This window comes from Phalacrocorax carbo, chromosome 5 (assembly GCF_963921805.1).
Source record: "Phalacrocorax carbo chromosome 5, bPhaCar2.1, whole genome shotgun sequence".
NCBI classification, from domain to species: Eukaryota; Metazoa; Chordata; class Aves; order Suliformes; family Phalacrocoracidae; genus Phalacrocorax; species Phalacrocorax carbo.
Window position 1 is genome coordinate 42,108,338 of NC_087517.1, and position 15,309 is coordinate 42,123,646.

General features: G+C 39.8%; 1 protein-coding gene across 3 annotated transcripts in view; it reads right to left on the reverse strand.

The window, feature by feature from the left end:
* The window catches only part of AGAP1 (ArfGAP with GTPase domain, ankyrin repeat and PH domain 1), a 240,221-nt gene that overhangs the window by 110,219 nt on the left and 114,693 nt on the right, over positions 1 to 15,309 (reverse strand). For 2 of the 3 annotated variants that reach the window (XM_064452169.1, XM_064452168.1), the window contains one exon: positions 7,365 to 7,526. The exons of the other annotated variant lie outside the window; for it this stretch is intronic. In XM_064452169.1, the coding sequence (XP_064308239.1) occupies positions 7,365 to 7,526 (162 nt within the window). The remainder of the gene's footprint in view (positions 1 to 7,364; positions 7,527 to 15,309) is intronic. 3 annotated transcript variants of the gene reach the window in all.

Here is a 15,309-nt window from a genome sequence, read left to right on the forward strand (position 1 = left end):
GAAAAAGCACTGATTTATTGAACATTGCTAGGCAATCACACCAGATTAATCTACATCAGTAACCAGGAGGAAAAAAAACCCAAATCTTTTTTCCCCTATTATAAGGAACGTGTCATACACTTTCCTATTTCAGTTTAAATTTTAAGCAAAACTACATGCAAAATATGCATTTAAGCATCCATAAGTAAATGTTGGGAGAAAACAAAGCTTTATAGTTCCACTCAAAAAGTTAATTTAGTCACATAAACAATTTACTGACAGACATTTGGCAGTTCAGGCTGTGAACAAGATTAAGATGAGCATGAGGCTGCCAATGTCAAATTATCTGAAGATGAAAACTCAAATTTCTTGCCACATTGGAACCAAGTGCAGATTTAATTGCTGAATGAAACAATTCTTTATATTTTAATCGGGGGGAGGGAGGGGGCAGAAAGAAGAGGATCTTAAACAAGAAAAGCAGATGGGTTTCTGGGGAACTGCAGAACTGTAAAAATCCACATAATATACCTCAGGATTTAAATAGCAGCACTAGGTAAACAGAGAAGTACTTAGCTGAAACCCAGCAAAGTTGTGCAGTAATGCCTACACGCCCGAAGTCCTCCTCAAATCAACATCACGACACAGCTCAGTTTAAGCCTCAAAGGTTGATTGGTGCCATCTCCCCCCTCCACCATGGACACAGAAACAGAAGAACCACTTTCATATCTTTCATTCTTTTAACTCATCATGAAGTGATGCGTTCCCAGTGGGACCAAACGGCAATGGCTCATCCACAGTTTGGCGTTCACTGAGCTGCAACCCACAGCCCGGATGCCCTGGTGAACGGCATACTGAGGGCAGTGAGCAAGCCAGCAGCGTTTGAATCCACAATGCACAGAAGTAGCAGATTGTAGAGTTTTTTGCCCCAATTACTTTTTTTTTTAGCACTGCACGTTGGGCAGAATTTCAGGAACACCTCGCCATACAGATGTTCTTAATCTGTATGACAGTACAAGTTTTTCCCATAATTTGGCAACAAACACATACCCAGAGAACATAAGGAAAGGGCTTATATATTGTGAAACTGGTAGGAACCTCCCCAAGAAAGGCAACCTTGAACTCTCCCATTCAGTTGAGATTCTTATGGTATACAAAACACAAACATTGAGTCCTACTGCTTCTGGATGCTAACACATTCCTACCAAACCACAGGCAGAAAGCATCATTTAGTTTAATGCTCTGAAACCCTTTTCAGAGAACTTATCCTGATCCCAACACCGTTTGGAGAAGAAAGCTCAGTGAAAAGACAAATGGGACATCCACCCACATCTCAGAAACTTCACGCTTCCTCTCTCGATCTGCCTTCAAGCTCAGGTAGGGCACAGGCAGCATGACGCTTTCCTGACTAATGCTCAAGCTGTCAGACAATCATCAGATTTTCTTGCTGACCTCCTCTTTCTAGCTGAGCACTGAACTGATACAGCTTCCTCCTCCTTTAAAAAGTTCTAGAAGCCAGTATGAAACACCACCACTTCTAGGGTCTTATTTAAATGTCAGTCTTTGGTACCCTCCTCTTCATCGTGCTGCAACAGGAAAAATGATGAATGACACAACTATGAGAACACATAGCAGAACATCTAGCTGCAGATGTCTTGTCTCTACCTCACATTCTTTATGGTGAGGATCCAGAAGGAGACACCCAACACTCAGAGACCATGAAATGTGCACAAGTGAAACTGCTTAAATTATAGCCTAAATGAAGTGGTGCTGGCAGATTGCTTGGGCAATTTGGCAAATTTCATTAATTGTGAAAATACAATAAGGATATTCCTGTCCTCCTTCTCAAGAAAGAGAAGCAGCATTTCATAATTTGCTTTGAAACCAAGGATGAAATTCGAAACCAATTTATTATTATAAGGAACTTATTTCTCATCCCAAGCACAGCAAACACTCTGCCTTGCATGCCTTATATTATTTTGGGGAACCACAGGTTGCAAAACTGCATCTCCCCCTGTACAAATTAAAATCAATCTGAAATGTGAAGTCCTGCAGGGTAGTTCTTGCCATGCATTAATAGCCACAAGGAAGGTGCTACAGCAATTCTAGAAAAAATTATGAGTTTCCTATTCCCTTTCTTGACTGAGTAAAGGCATAGACACTACGCTGGTGAGAGTCCAGCTACGTAGGACATTGTTGCATAGGATTTTTTAATATTTCTGGTTGACTGGGCTACTTCAGGTAAGAGCTTGTCAAAAGTGTCAACTAAATTTTAATACTGGAAGTTTTTGAGTATGAAACCTCATACTGAAAGGGGATCATTTTCCAGAAATTGCTAAAAAGTAGTACTTTATAACCCAAGTTTCCTCAAGGTATGTTAGGCTATTTAGAAAGCAAAGGCAGTAACAAGCTGTTGTCAGCAGAGTTTACCCTGACAGTTTTCCTCCGAAGTATTTGCCAGAAGCAATTTGCCTGTTGATCACAAAAGGCTGTGAAAAGTACATGAATATTCCCTTTTTCTTCCTATTCTTAAAGGCAATGTAAACTACTTGCACATATACTATCTTGTACATGGCAAATTTTATATTATTAAATATTAGCAACTGCAGGAAATCCCAGAGTAGCTCTAGAGTAGCTAGACAAAAAAAAAAAAAAATTACTTTTCAGTAATTATTTCCTTCTTCAAAAAGGAGGAGAAAGCTCTTCCAATCTAAACCATCTATGTACACTTAACACAAATAATTCTGAAATTCTATAAATCTGTTTGAAATTATATAATTCATCCTAGTCAAGAACTTGCCTATTGAATTTGAACAACTCTAAAGGATGTTTTCTGTTTCACTTTTGAAATGGAAGTGTTACGACTGTCAGAAGCAAGTTGAACCATTTTCTTTTTCAGCGTATAGCACCAGACTCCATCATTTAATCATTCCAAGTGCTTATGATCAGAAAAGTAAGGCAAGTTGTAAGGCCTGCATTAATATAAACACTCCAATGACCTCTCATACCCCATGGCACAGTGAGAACTCAATTTCACATTAATAGACCCTAACACCAAACTGTTAGAAACTCAAAAGACACCAGGTATTACAACTTACATAAATTACAGCCGAGATCAAATGGCCCGTACAAGCAATTGTACAGTGATAAAGCCTAAGTGGATGATATTTAAACAGATATTTGATTTACTGCAGAATTTTATATCACGCTAGAATTCAAATGACAATTTACAAGTCCAGAGGAAAGAAATCCCTGTCCCATGCAAACTACTGTTTGCAGCACTGTTTCAGAAGTGCTTAATATTATAACTTTAAGAAAGAAATTCTTCCCTCTGATATTCTCAGGACACACTCTTAAAAACCAAACTATAAAACCTGACATTTAAAAAGAGAATGAACAAGTTGCTACTTCAGCACCAGGTAGGAAATAACACCCTCAGTCTTCTGTGAGTTAAGTCTCATGAACCTAATTTTTTTGCCACCTAATACTGTAGTTTCTTCCATTAAAAAAAAACCAAAACCCAAACCACCTCTGCTGCTAAGTTTGAGGATCTGTCTCTCCAGTTCTTTAAAGATGTGCAAACTGCAAAGATTGCAGGGCAGCACCATCTCTCATTAATGGCAGCAACACCACTAGTTAATATTGACCTGTTTTCCATAGGAAAAAACTGCGTTTTGTACAAGTTTGAGATGCCTCACAACAGTACTCCTGGCCAGCTTTTCCTAGATTCCCCAAAACAGTCCTGCTTTTCCAGCTAAGAAAATTTGCAGAAGAATATAAGGAATCAAGTAACAGCTGAATTTGCAGAGGAGGGACTGTGCAGATGTACATTCTTGAACCAAACTTTACCACCTGAACAGTTTACGAATGGCTCCCCTGAGACCAGACAACCCTCTTATTCCCCAGCAGCGAGCCACTACACATAATTCTGGGTGAAAAAAATGATCCATCAAGGAAAAGATTTATCAAAGAAAAAAAAAAAAAAAGCAGGCTTCCAATGCGATCCAGGAAAATCTCTCAGCCAATAGTTGCAGCAGCAGTAATTGTTCTAAATCTATCAATAAAGCTAAGCTGCTCCTTCATTGACTGCAAACACCAATTTCTTTCATGTAGGATTATAAGTTGATGTTCATGGTCTCTCTACCACCATTACGGTGATAAACAGTTTAAACTACATCAGGATCTGACACGTAGATCAATTCTGGGTCCATGAAGAATCTACACAAGAGGTTCCCCGACAGGGATTTACTGCCCCCAGTTTTTATTCTCTCTTGCTGCTAAAATTAATTCTGTCAAGTACTTACAAGAATAAGAAGAAAAAAAAAAAGGAAAAAGAATTAATTTTTCATGTGCTGCTGGAACAATCTTTTTAAATTTCTGAGTTTTTAAGGCAAATATGGTACTGCATTTAAAATTATGCTGAACAGCAGGTGGTATTTAGCTAAATAGTGAGCCAGTCGCATGATCCGCTCACTATCAAGCAGACGGCAATTTGAAACACTGAACTAAGCTGTCTAGATTTTCTCTGAGGGCAGTCACAGGCTTCATGTTACCAGTGCCAAATTATATTAGACATTTAATTTTAAACCTCAGGTACTTAAATGTAAAACCTTACAACAGTAATAGTCATAAAGCAGTGGGGCATTCCATTTCAGAGAATGGATTTTTCTATTTTTCCCCTTTAATTTAACCAGCACCTCCTGTTTTGTGGCTCTGCCCACTACAAAGTAATTTATCTAATTAGGAGATGTTCACAGCTGCTTGAAAGACAGAAGCCCCAGGAAACCAAAGGTCTGGTTTGGAAGACTTTGAAAAGTTCTCCAGAGCCACACAAAGTATTAATTTAATGTGAAAAAAAAGGTGCAGAGAAAAATTGAATCCCAATATGTTATTTTGTCTACAATAAAACCATGTGACAATAAGCAGGCACATTCTCGACTACATTGCCATTTGAATTCGAAAAGATGCTTAGCTTCTCGCCATACCTGCTGCTTTCACAGTATTATCTTTTTATGACTAAAATTCAAAAATCTTTTAATGGAGGTAAAAAACCCCTGAAATTAAAAAGGGTTTTTCATGCGTCAACTTGCCAGCATAAAGGACACGTCTATGAGCTTACCGAAGGATTGTACACTGATAGCAATGAATTATTCCTGAGGTTTTGTAGCAGTTCTGTTTCTGCTGACACTTACTTGCCTAAAACTAACTGCTAGTCCAATTTTCCCCATGTATTTAAAAGAAGTGCAACTTTTTTTTTTAATAGAATCTCTGCAAAAAATGATTCAAGTCAGGCTTATTCAAAGTACCCACCAGTCATCTGCATTTTTGGAATAAATATTTCATAGATAATTCTAGCTGTCATCTCTTTTGATCCAGAAGTAATCACATATGAACATCAAGTCAGAAGAAGGTACAGCACACACTCGGAGTCCAGGGCTTGTGCGGGAGAAAAGATACCCTTTACCAGGAATTTAAAACTAGCTGAAGTGCAGCATCAGGAGCAAAAGAGAAATTCAGCAAATATCTCAAAAACAGAAACAGCATTAGGAAGTAGAAGGGAAGGGAATAGGCAGGACTTTAGGTTATATTTCTACTTTTCAACGTATTAACTACACACCACTTTTAGGAACTAATTGAATTCTGTATTTCGAAGATTTTCCTCTACTGCAGCCTCAGTTGTCACATCTGGCACTAGGGAGCAAGTGGACGGTATCTGCTCACCTGTCTGTAGGTATGCCAAGGTGTCAAGGACCTGAGACTACATCGTGGTTTTCACTTGCCTGCCTTCTAGGGCAAACATATAATATTCTCCAACTCTTCTTTGAAGAGCTACAGTATAAAAGAAGGGTGTAAAAAGCCGAAGCTTTGGTATAACCTTTTAAAAAGGATACAGAATTGGGGTGGATTAAAACAACAAAGCAGCTAGGGAAAAGGGTAAGGAATATATGGCCTTAACTGTGAAACCAGTTCAGTCTAAAGGAATCCATGTAGGAGAATGCTGATGACCCTAAAAGATTAACCAGTCTGGAAAAGAGTGGGTGAGTTGGGTGAACACAGAGAGAAAAGCGCTGAAACATTTTATCATGCTGCTTAGCAGTATTTCTGGCTGTCACTGAGGCTGAAAGAAAGGATGCTTGCTTTAGAAAATTATTGGTTAAAATCTGTACCATTCTGACACAAATACCGTGCTCCTGAAGATGCTGCCCACAAGTATAGAGCTCTAGAAACATGTTTCAGCAACTATGAACTTGAGAGCTAATGCCACTCAGAGCCAAGGTGACCACGACTTTAAACCTTCTGCTCTCATAAAGTGGCACTGAAAAGCTGTCCAAAGCTGCTTCAAAACCCAGATACAGTATCAGGGCTATACTCAGATTCAAACCTTATACAGATACATACATACACATATATATACACACACGTATACATATACATGGTACATGTGAAATAGTTTTCATACTCCTATAATTCTCACTACTTTAGGGATAGCTATCAGAAACAGCTTTCTTCTCCCCTTCTACTCACATTTCTCCCCGTTACCCATATTCTCAGTTTCTTTTCAGTTCACTCTTCTCTCTCACACACTCATCTCCTTTTCCCCTCTGTTCCATGAACCTTTCATGGTTTCTCTAACTGCCTGTTAAAGACCATGTCCTGGACATGTGTATTTCACCAGTATGAACCATCTCTGCAGCACATCACAACAGAAACACCTGAGTCCCAGCCTACCCTCCATGGCTGCTCCAAGGATGCTCTAATTTGCGTAGGCAGCAGGTCAGCTATAGGTGAACGGCATTATATCTCTGTCCTTCTCAGGCACTCCATCAAGGCAAGATGCACCATTTTGTTACCAAATATCATGCCTACCCTTTAGAAACAACAACCCTTGTCTCACTGTTACAATCTAATCATTGCAAAACACCATCTGGAATAGTGTGTGCTCCTTTTAATACTGTTAAACACTCCACAAAGAAAACACTATGACTATGCCAGTAGTGTGCATACATTAAAGCAAGAGCACAGCCGAGAAAGGACATGCTGATGGAAAGATCTGGAGGATAATTTACTGCTAATACCTACCACACAGAGTAAGGAAATAAGAATATCAAGTGAACAACCTACATTATGTACCTGAAATTAAAATTAAGCAGTATTATAATTACATTGGCTCTTCCTGCTGAAAAGGTATTGTATTGATCTGTTCTCTTTTATCTAATTTCTCCTTTTCTCTCAGATGCTGCAAGTTTGCGTAAGTTTGGCTTCCCGCAGAGCATCTGGGGGAACATCAAGTTGGTTTTTTTTTCCCCCTCCTTTTTTCAAAAAGCAAACCACCAAGTTCCCCCTTCACCCCATAGCAGATAACCCCCTCCCAGCTTGAGGTTTCTTACCACTGCTAATGCCAGAGTTTGCAATGACTGTTGCCTCACTCCACTGATCTGCACTGGAGACCGAGTAAGAGCGCTGATGCATACCATCCGGACGACTGTTGAAGGAGACTAGACTGATGCCACTTGCCATCTGAGACACAGATGTGCTAGTAGTCACGTTCCCTAGACATAAATGGAAAACAAATTGTGTCAATAGAAAAGACAAAATTGATTTGCATGAAGATGGATGGGTGCATCTTAACAGCAGAAAACAAGATTGCTTAACCAACACAAAAACCACAGCAGCCCTCCCTGAAACTCTGAAGACAACCAGCTTGGGGCACCACAAGTAGCAGTGGTAGCAGTCGGTAGCCCACTCAAATCCAGCTGGGAACTTCTGACAAAAGAGCCTACATTTTCAAGATGTCAGCTCATTCGCTTCATTCATCTTCCGGAAAACACAATCTTCCACAGTCCTGCTACCAGTCACATTTTGTAGAGCTTCTCCACTTGTTACAGGTAGAGCACGAAAGACAGACTGTACACAGAAAATAAATTTATTCCTGAAAACCACTGTGTACACAAGCAGCCACAATGAGACAACTAAGCCAACTCAAAGAGTTTAAAACAATCTACCTCTAGATATCATTTCACATAAGCATGTCCCCCAAGTGAAACCAAGAACACAGCAATGGGGAGCAAATGACTACTAGCACTGCAAGACCAAGCAAAAAACTTACGCAGATTTTTTACTCTTAAAACAGTATCATGACACAAAGCACACACTAGGGGCTTGTTCCATTGACTGCAAATATAATTCCTGTCTCATCCCACAGCAATACACCCATCACAACTCTAAACGAAGGCCTACTACACAAGAGGTGAGACACAAAGAGTAGCTTTTACTCAGTGAACACTAGAAACAACTTTAGTATTTTCATGATCAGTGAGGTCTAGGGCAATAAAATGCTGGGAGGTATGTGTGGAGGGAGAGCAACAGGGACAGATTTCCCACCATAAAACAGGAGACGTGTGATCTGGTTGAATAAATTTTAGAGTCAAAACAATTAAAACCTTTCCAGAAACTCAGGTTTCTGATGGTCTTACTCATAACTTGATATGGGCGGAAGTCGCTCTACAGTTTTGGTTTCTGAGCACAATTTAATCCTTTCCTAGGACAGGACTTGCATATCATAAAGATACAAATATTTTACAAGGGTAGTTTCACTCCTCATGGCAGGCTTTCAAAAGGTACCCCATAGATCTTCTATGGATTTAAGAATACTCTTTAAATTAAAAACAAAAGTAAAGGGAAAGAAATAGACACAATTTTATAAAATACTCTAATTCTTTGCATTTCCATTGCACCTTCTACTGATGAGTTCAGAAAAATTAATGAATTAATTTTCAGTGCTCCTGTGAGGTTGTTAATTATCTGCTATCATTTCCCCCATTTTTCAGAGGTTAAATGACCCAGGGCCACAAAGGAAGATTGTGGCAGACTTGAAAATAAAACCCAGATCTCCTGACTCCCAGTTCTATCATTATGTCTTTTCCCAGAGCAGCCTTTGGGAAGACAGCAGAGCTTAGTGAACTACTTTGTGTTTATTAGAGTTGGCATAATTGTCCCTTTCTCTCCTCCCCTTTCCCAAGACTGAATCTCATCTTTAGACCTTAACACAGATCCATCACTACAGTATCTGTCCACCTAAGTCTTAAATGCACTTACTAATTCTCAAGAACTTCTGTTTGGCAATCTCTACTTTGTGGACATGAAATACAGAAAAAATTAATTTGCTCAATTATGCAAAGTCTAAGGTGGATTTTGGAACCATGTTGGGACCTCCCAAGGCAGTGCTTTAGCTACTGGTGCATAATTCCTCTCTAATCACCTTCCCTGAACAACCCTTTTGTCCAAAATAATTTCATAATCTGACCATCATCTGCCAAACTGTTGAAAAAATTTATACCTCCAACAACTGGTCCCCTTCGGGACATTGTGTCCTTGACCCATCAACTGAGAACAATTTGCTAACACTGGTGTTTTAGCACCTTCTAAAGACACCTTCCAAAGAAACATTCATTGAAAAAAATCAGGCCTACAGAAATGAAGGTACAAAGCAGAGGATCAAATTATGGCTCAGTATCTTAAAGTTGCAAGAGAAAAATGGAAACACTAGCTGACAGTACATATTTTGAGGCCTCTCATAAGAAATACCTTCCAAATGAACTTCTGTGATGCCACTGATGCTCACATTGAAAAAAACATTTTCCTCTGGTTTTCACAGTCCAGAAAAACTATGAAAGTTAATAAATTATTTTGATGATTCACCAAATTAAAGGGAGTGGCTGACAAGAAAGACAGAGCTTGAGACCAAATGGACTCTAGAAACTTGAGATTTAGGCCAACATAAAAACACCATGTGGTTCAGCAAGAAGTCCTAATCTCTGTTCCTGGGGCAGAACAACCTGGTGTAGCAGCAGAGGCTGGGGGCCAGTTGGTTGAGTAGCAGCACTGCTGTGAAGGACTGAAGAGTCGATAATGGATGCCAGAATGTATGTTAACATGGCACTCAACACAAACCACAAGCTGGGCACACCGTGATAGGCATCTGAAACACTGTACTCTGTTCTGGATCCCCCACTTCAAGAGAATTGCTGGAAAAGGAGAGGAGAGCCAGCAAAGAACTGCCAAGACAGGTAAAGGTCTAATACACACGGCCTACAGGGGTACTGAGAAGACTGGGCTGGTTTATTAGTCTGGTGAACAGGAAGCTAACGGCTGATCTAATATCTGGTAGCTGTAGGCAGCAAGACACTTCACTGATGAAGGAGCCAAATGCTTGGTAGTTTTAGGTGATATAAACCAGCAGCAACAGTACAGCTTGGAAAGCTCATACGCAGCAGTGGAACAGGCTACCAAAGGAAGCTGGGGGATCTTCATCCTCTCGAGTTTCCAAAGCTCAGCTATGCAAAAGACACAGCTGAACTTACCTAACACCGGTGACAGTCCTGCTTCTTCAAGTAGGAGGATGGCACAGATGATGTGTCTCCAGAGGTCCCTTTCAACCAACATTTCCAGGTGTCTCTGAATGACTAAATGGTCTTTTTCTTTTTACTTCCATCCCAAGGCAAAACAAGACAACCTTTCTGAGCTCAGAAGCTCAGAAATATTTTCAACAATTTGCACTTTGACACATCTAAGCAGCAAAATGGCTGTGGTTCCTTTAACTACAATTTGAGTTGCAGTCACAGGATGAGATAGCTACAGGCCCTTTAAAATTGTTGTTTTTAGATGAACTTAGAGCAAAGTTACCAACTTTTTTTCTGGTCTTGTTTATGATTTTGTTTAGTAGCCTTTAACTTTGCAAATGAGTTTACCAAATCAAACTTAGAGGTGACAATAATGTAGCAGGTTTTGTTTTGTTTGTGCTGTAGCACCTTTTTGGGCATCTTCAGATTATTACCAGAAAATACCTTTGGAAACAACTTATTTTGTCACAAGCACCTACCCTGCCAGACTCAAGAGCAGTGCCACAAAAGCACACTTTTAGCCTGTAGCCACTTTCATGCTGTGCCTAGTAAAATGGGAAGCTAATGTGATGGATTCCTGCAAGAGCATCTTTGTAACCAAGATCATGAAGGAGAAAACAGGTATGTGAAAGCCAAGATGAAGCACTTCTTAGATATTATGGGAAAACAGAAACAATTACTGGACATCTTTTGCTGGATGACACATCCCCATTACTCTGTGCTGGGTGGCTGAGTTGTAGAGAGCAGCAATATTCGTATGTTGACACCTTTCACCTAGTTCACAAATTTTTGAACAGAAGCATCCAGTCACTTTCTAACTGGCGCAAAATCAAAAATTTAAAAGGATACCCTAATATTGAATTCTACATCACCATGTCAGCACCAAAAGCTTTGCTTTCCCCTTAATGGCATCTGAAACTCTATACCCCACATTATGACATTAACCTGTTGTGGAACTGACTTATTCTGAAAATCAAACAGGCATTTTTCTTTCACTTCACATTTCTGAAAAGTATGGCCTGTTAGCAACAAATAGGTGCCAAGTCCCATCGTTCAATACTTTACTGATCAGTGATGCAACCCAGGTCAGCTCTATTGCCATAGTCTGGTAACCCTGCTACCTGCAATCCTTGTGATAACATTTATTCAAGGTAAATTCCACTTTGTTCACGTGCTGTAAGATTTTCACGATATATCACACCATGCAAGCTAGAATACATGGACAGATATCAGAAGGGCTGGACTACAGAAAATAGTGTATGTCCTTTCCTTTCCCCTTCCTGAATGTGTTCAGCTCTAGCACTTATATAAGTAAGTCCAGTTACTTACAACCTTATTTAAAAAATCATTATTTCCCAATCCATTGCTAATTTTCTCACTTCTCGGTTTCATTGCAGCATGCCCAGGATGTGTATTCTACCACTCCAGCAGGCACTAATGCTGAACAAGGAGTACTGGAAGTCAGCTGCTGTTCTTGCACACTTTGTATGCTGTATAAAGCTTCTACAAAACAGTCCTATGGTTTTTCCTGTTTATAACAGGCAAAACCCAATCTAGACCTCCCCAAATTAATTATCCTTTATTTTTGCTCACAGATAAAGCCTCAAGAGCAGAAATCATCTCAGTCTTTTAGTAGACAAGAGATAGAGACAGTTAAAAAGAGGAGGCCAGCAATACTCATCTGAAAGTAAACCTGTACACTGGGTTAGGCACATGAAGCCTTTACATCAAGCTCTTACAAGCAATGCCTTGATGCGTTCCGCATCTGTTGTCTCCCCCATCTGTACATGTATACACACACATATGTGTACCTATCCATATGCAGACAGACGGATACATATCTTGACATTAACATGAAATCCATGGTCAGCTACCTGGCCCATTCTGAAGTTGTGAAAGAGTACCTCTTCAAATATATCACATATGCATCAGCTGGTTGCTTAAGTTGATTAGCAGGGGGCAGTTAAATTACTATGCTAATCCATGTATTCTCAGCACTGTTTCCTTGATATGGATATGTGTATATGCTTACTGGGAAGCCTTGATTAGTTCAAGCTTCAATGTGTCAAAGGCTCCAGATTCTTTCCAAAGAATAATTTTAGCTGTACTCACATCCCTAAAGTGTGGGAGCCGATTTGAAAAGGTACTTACCTCTACCATATGCTATTTTTCTTTAAACAATTTGCATTTCAAAGTGAATATGGCATTTATATTTGAATGAATATCAGTATGTTGCCAGAACCGGTCTCAAATGAGCAAAAAAAAAATATGCTGGTCTCCTATTGAACAAAAATGTTTTCATCTACCAAAGGAGCATCAAAGGAAGAGTTCCTCTTTCTAGCTCTAGACAGCTTTATTAAAACTATCTTTCCTGATATTATAAAATACCCCGTTATGATCACAGTTACAAAACGTTCAAACAATTAAGCTCTACAAACCCAACCAAATTAAGAATCAAGGTAATTTCCAGGCTTGGTCAATGCTCAGCAGAAGAGCCTCTAAGAAAAGTGTGCGTGCTCACACAAAATCCAATTTATGTATCCATCTATTCAGTGTAAATAGCCACAAACAGCAAAGTGCAAGTAAAGACAGAGACTGAGCATAAGAGGAATTAAGCAGAGGAGTGCATGCCTGTGTGTACATATTAAGAGGCTGATAGAAACACACACACTGGGGGCAGAATGTGTCTCCTATTTCCTATGCACAGAGAGACTCACTTTGGATCTTCATATACAGTTGTTTCAGATTTACAAAACAACAGACCATAAATGCAACATCACATTATAATGCTTAGAAACATTATGAAAATAATGAAGATTTATACAACTGCAGGACCACAGAAGATGCTAAGTCTGTATCTAGTCAGTAAAAACCAAATGATAAAGACTTTGTGCATTAGAAAAATTTTAACAAAATATACAATAACGTTTTACATAAACGTTATCTTACATATATGCAGTAACCTGCCCAACGAAAAAATAAACCATTCAGGGTTTTTGTCATGCTGCTCTTGTAACGGAACAGTACGGTGGATACCATTTTAGCAATTCCTCTTTTGCTGTCTTTTAACTTAACAAAAATAACATAGTGAAGTATCACCGGGCAGCACAGGATATTTTAACAGACACATCACTTTAAGCCTTCATCAATTATGCCACCCGCTAATTACAAATGCAGAATGAATATAATTCACAACTATGCCCTGAAAAGTGAGATACAAGTGACTTAAATATAGGGAGGTGGTCTCCATTTCCTGCTGCAGACACATTTGTGATCTCCCCCTAACAAATCACTTGGTTACAAGAACTTATATTCAGGAGTGCAACTAATACACTCTTGAATTTATGAGACGAGCAGACACTGCAAGAGTCATGAAGCAGAACTATATTTTTCTATGAGGCAGCAGCGTATGAGACCCATAGGCAGCGGCTGCACAGAAGCACAGAAAGGCTGAATCAGATGAACTATAGCCTACTGCTATGCTTTCACCATGGCTGTGTTTTATTTGTGTTACACTCTCCATGTTCACAACAAGTTTCTCTTCCAAAAAAAAAGGAATAAACCTCTTAAGGCCAGAGGGCTGTGCTCACCAGCTGTTAGAACTAATGAAAAATACATTAGAGTTGTGGGTCAGGAAATCCTGACTCTTGATATCAGAGGGTTAATTGTTTCAAATCATGTTGGGTCAATTTATGTTGCAGGAATACTGCCTATTCTTGAAATGCCCTCTAATTCAGTAAAAGGCACTGTCAAGTAGATTACATTGGCTGTTGGTTGCCCATTCAAAACCCGTACCAACACTGCTCCCTGAAGTTTGTTCAGGCATTAGAGTGCAAAAGGGAAGTGAAAGAGGCCACTTTGCTACCTACAAAAAGATGAAAAGAATTCCCTTCCCCTTTCCTCAATTCTGCATTATGTTTACGAATTAATTCCAAGAGTTGTGCAGAAATTTTTCCAGTGGACAAAACTTTGCTGAGAAGTGGCTGACCACCCAAGCTGTGCCGCTTTCTGCCTTTGCTGCCTTCTACTTTGCCTAATAAATATGGATACGTGGACAACTCCTGCTTTAGCTCAGGAAAATTTGGGGATGGCTCTTCTGGGTTCTGTCAGTTGCTGCCTCAGATCCCAGCATCTTTTACAGATGCCTCCTCCTTCCCTTGCCAACTCTGGACCTGCACTGAAATCTGGGAGAACTTACAACTCCTTGCCTCTCCAATTGAGCAGAGTAACTCCACACTGGAAAGGAAGGTACCGCCCAGGTGTCAGAGCACTGCCTGGCCACATTCCCAGGAAGACCAGCTGTGGGACCAGGGCAGGAAAGCTCCATCTTCCATAACCAGGTTCTTGAGTGGGGTTATTAGTGGGGGAAAACCTACTAAAATATTGCTATGGATTCTGTTTTGATCTGCTGGCAGCGTGCAAACAGCACATCATTTCTGCTTTGGGCTTATCAGGGACCTAAAATAACTTGAGGTTACTTGTACCTGGAATGAGAAAGAGTGAGACGACGGTATCTTTCCAAAACACACTGGTTCCAGTATTGTAAATCTCCTTCGATATACTGACAATCATTTTCAATAGTGTAACAGATGACTTGCTTGTGGATTTAACTTATTTTTATAATTTTTTCCCAGAAGCATTTAGTATCTGAACAAATTTCCTGAAGACAAGCAGCAATTAATAAGAGGAAGACCTTCCATCTTGCAGCCTGGCAGGGCAGCCTCTGCAAATCGGGCTTGATTAGTAGTGTACAAACCGAGAAGGGTCAATACTAATGAACAAACAAGGCAATGCCAAGAAATATCCTGGCAGTGAAGGACATGGTGCTGGGAGTAAAATGAGGAAAGCTATTATTCTCAGAGCATGCCAAACCAACACAGCAAGTGTGGGGGAAGATTAAGTCATCAGAGGAGACATGTCTTCTAAAAGAAAG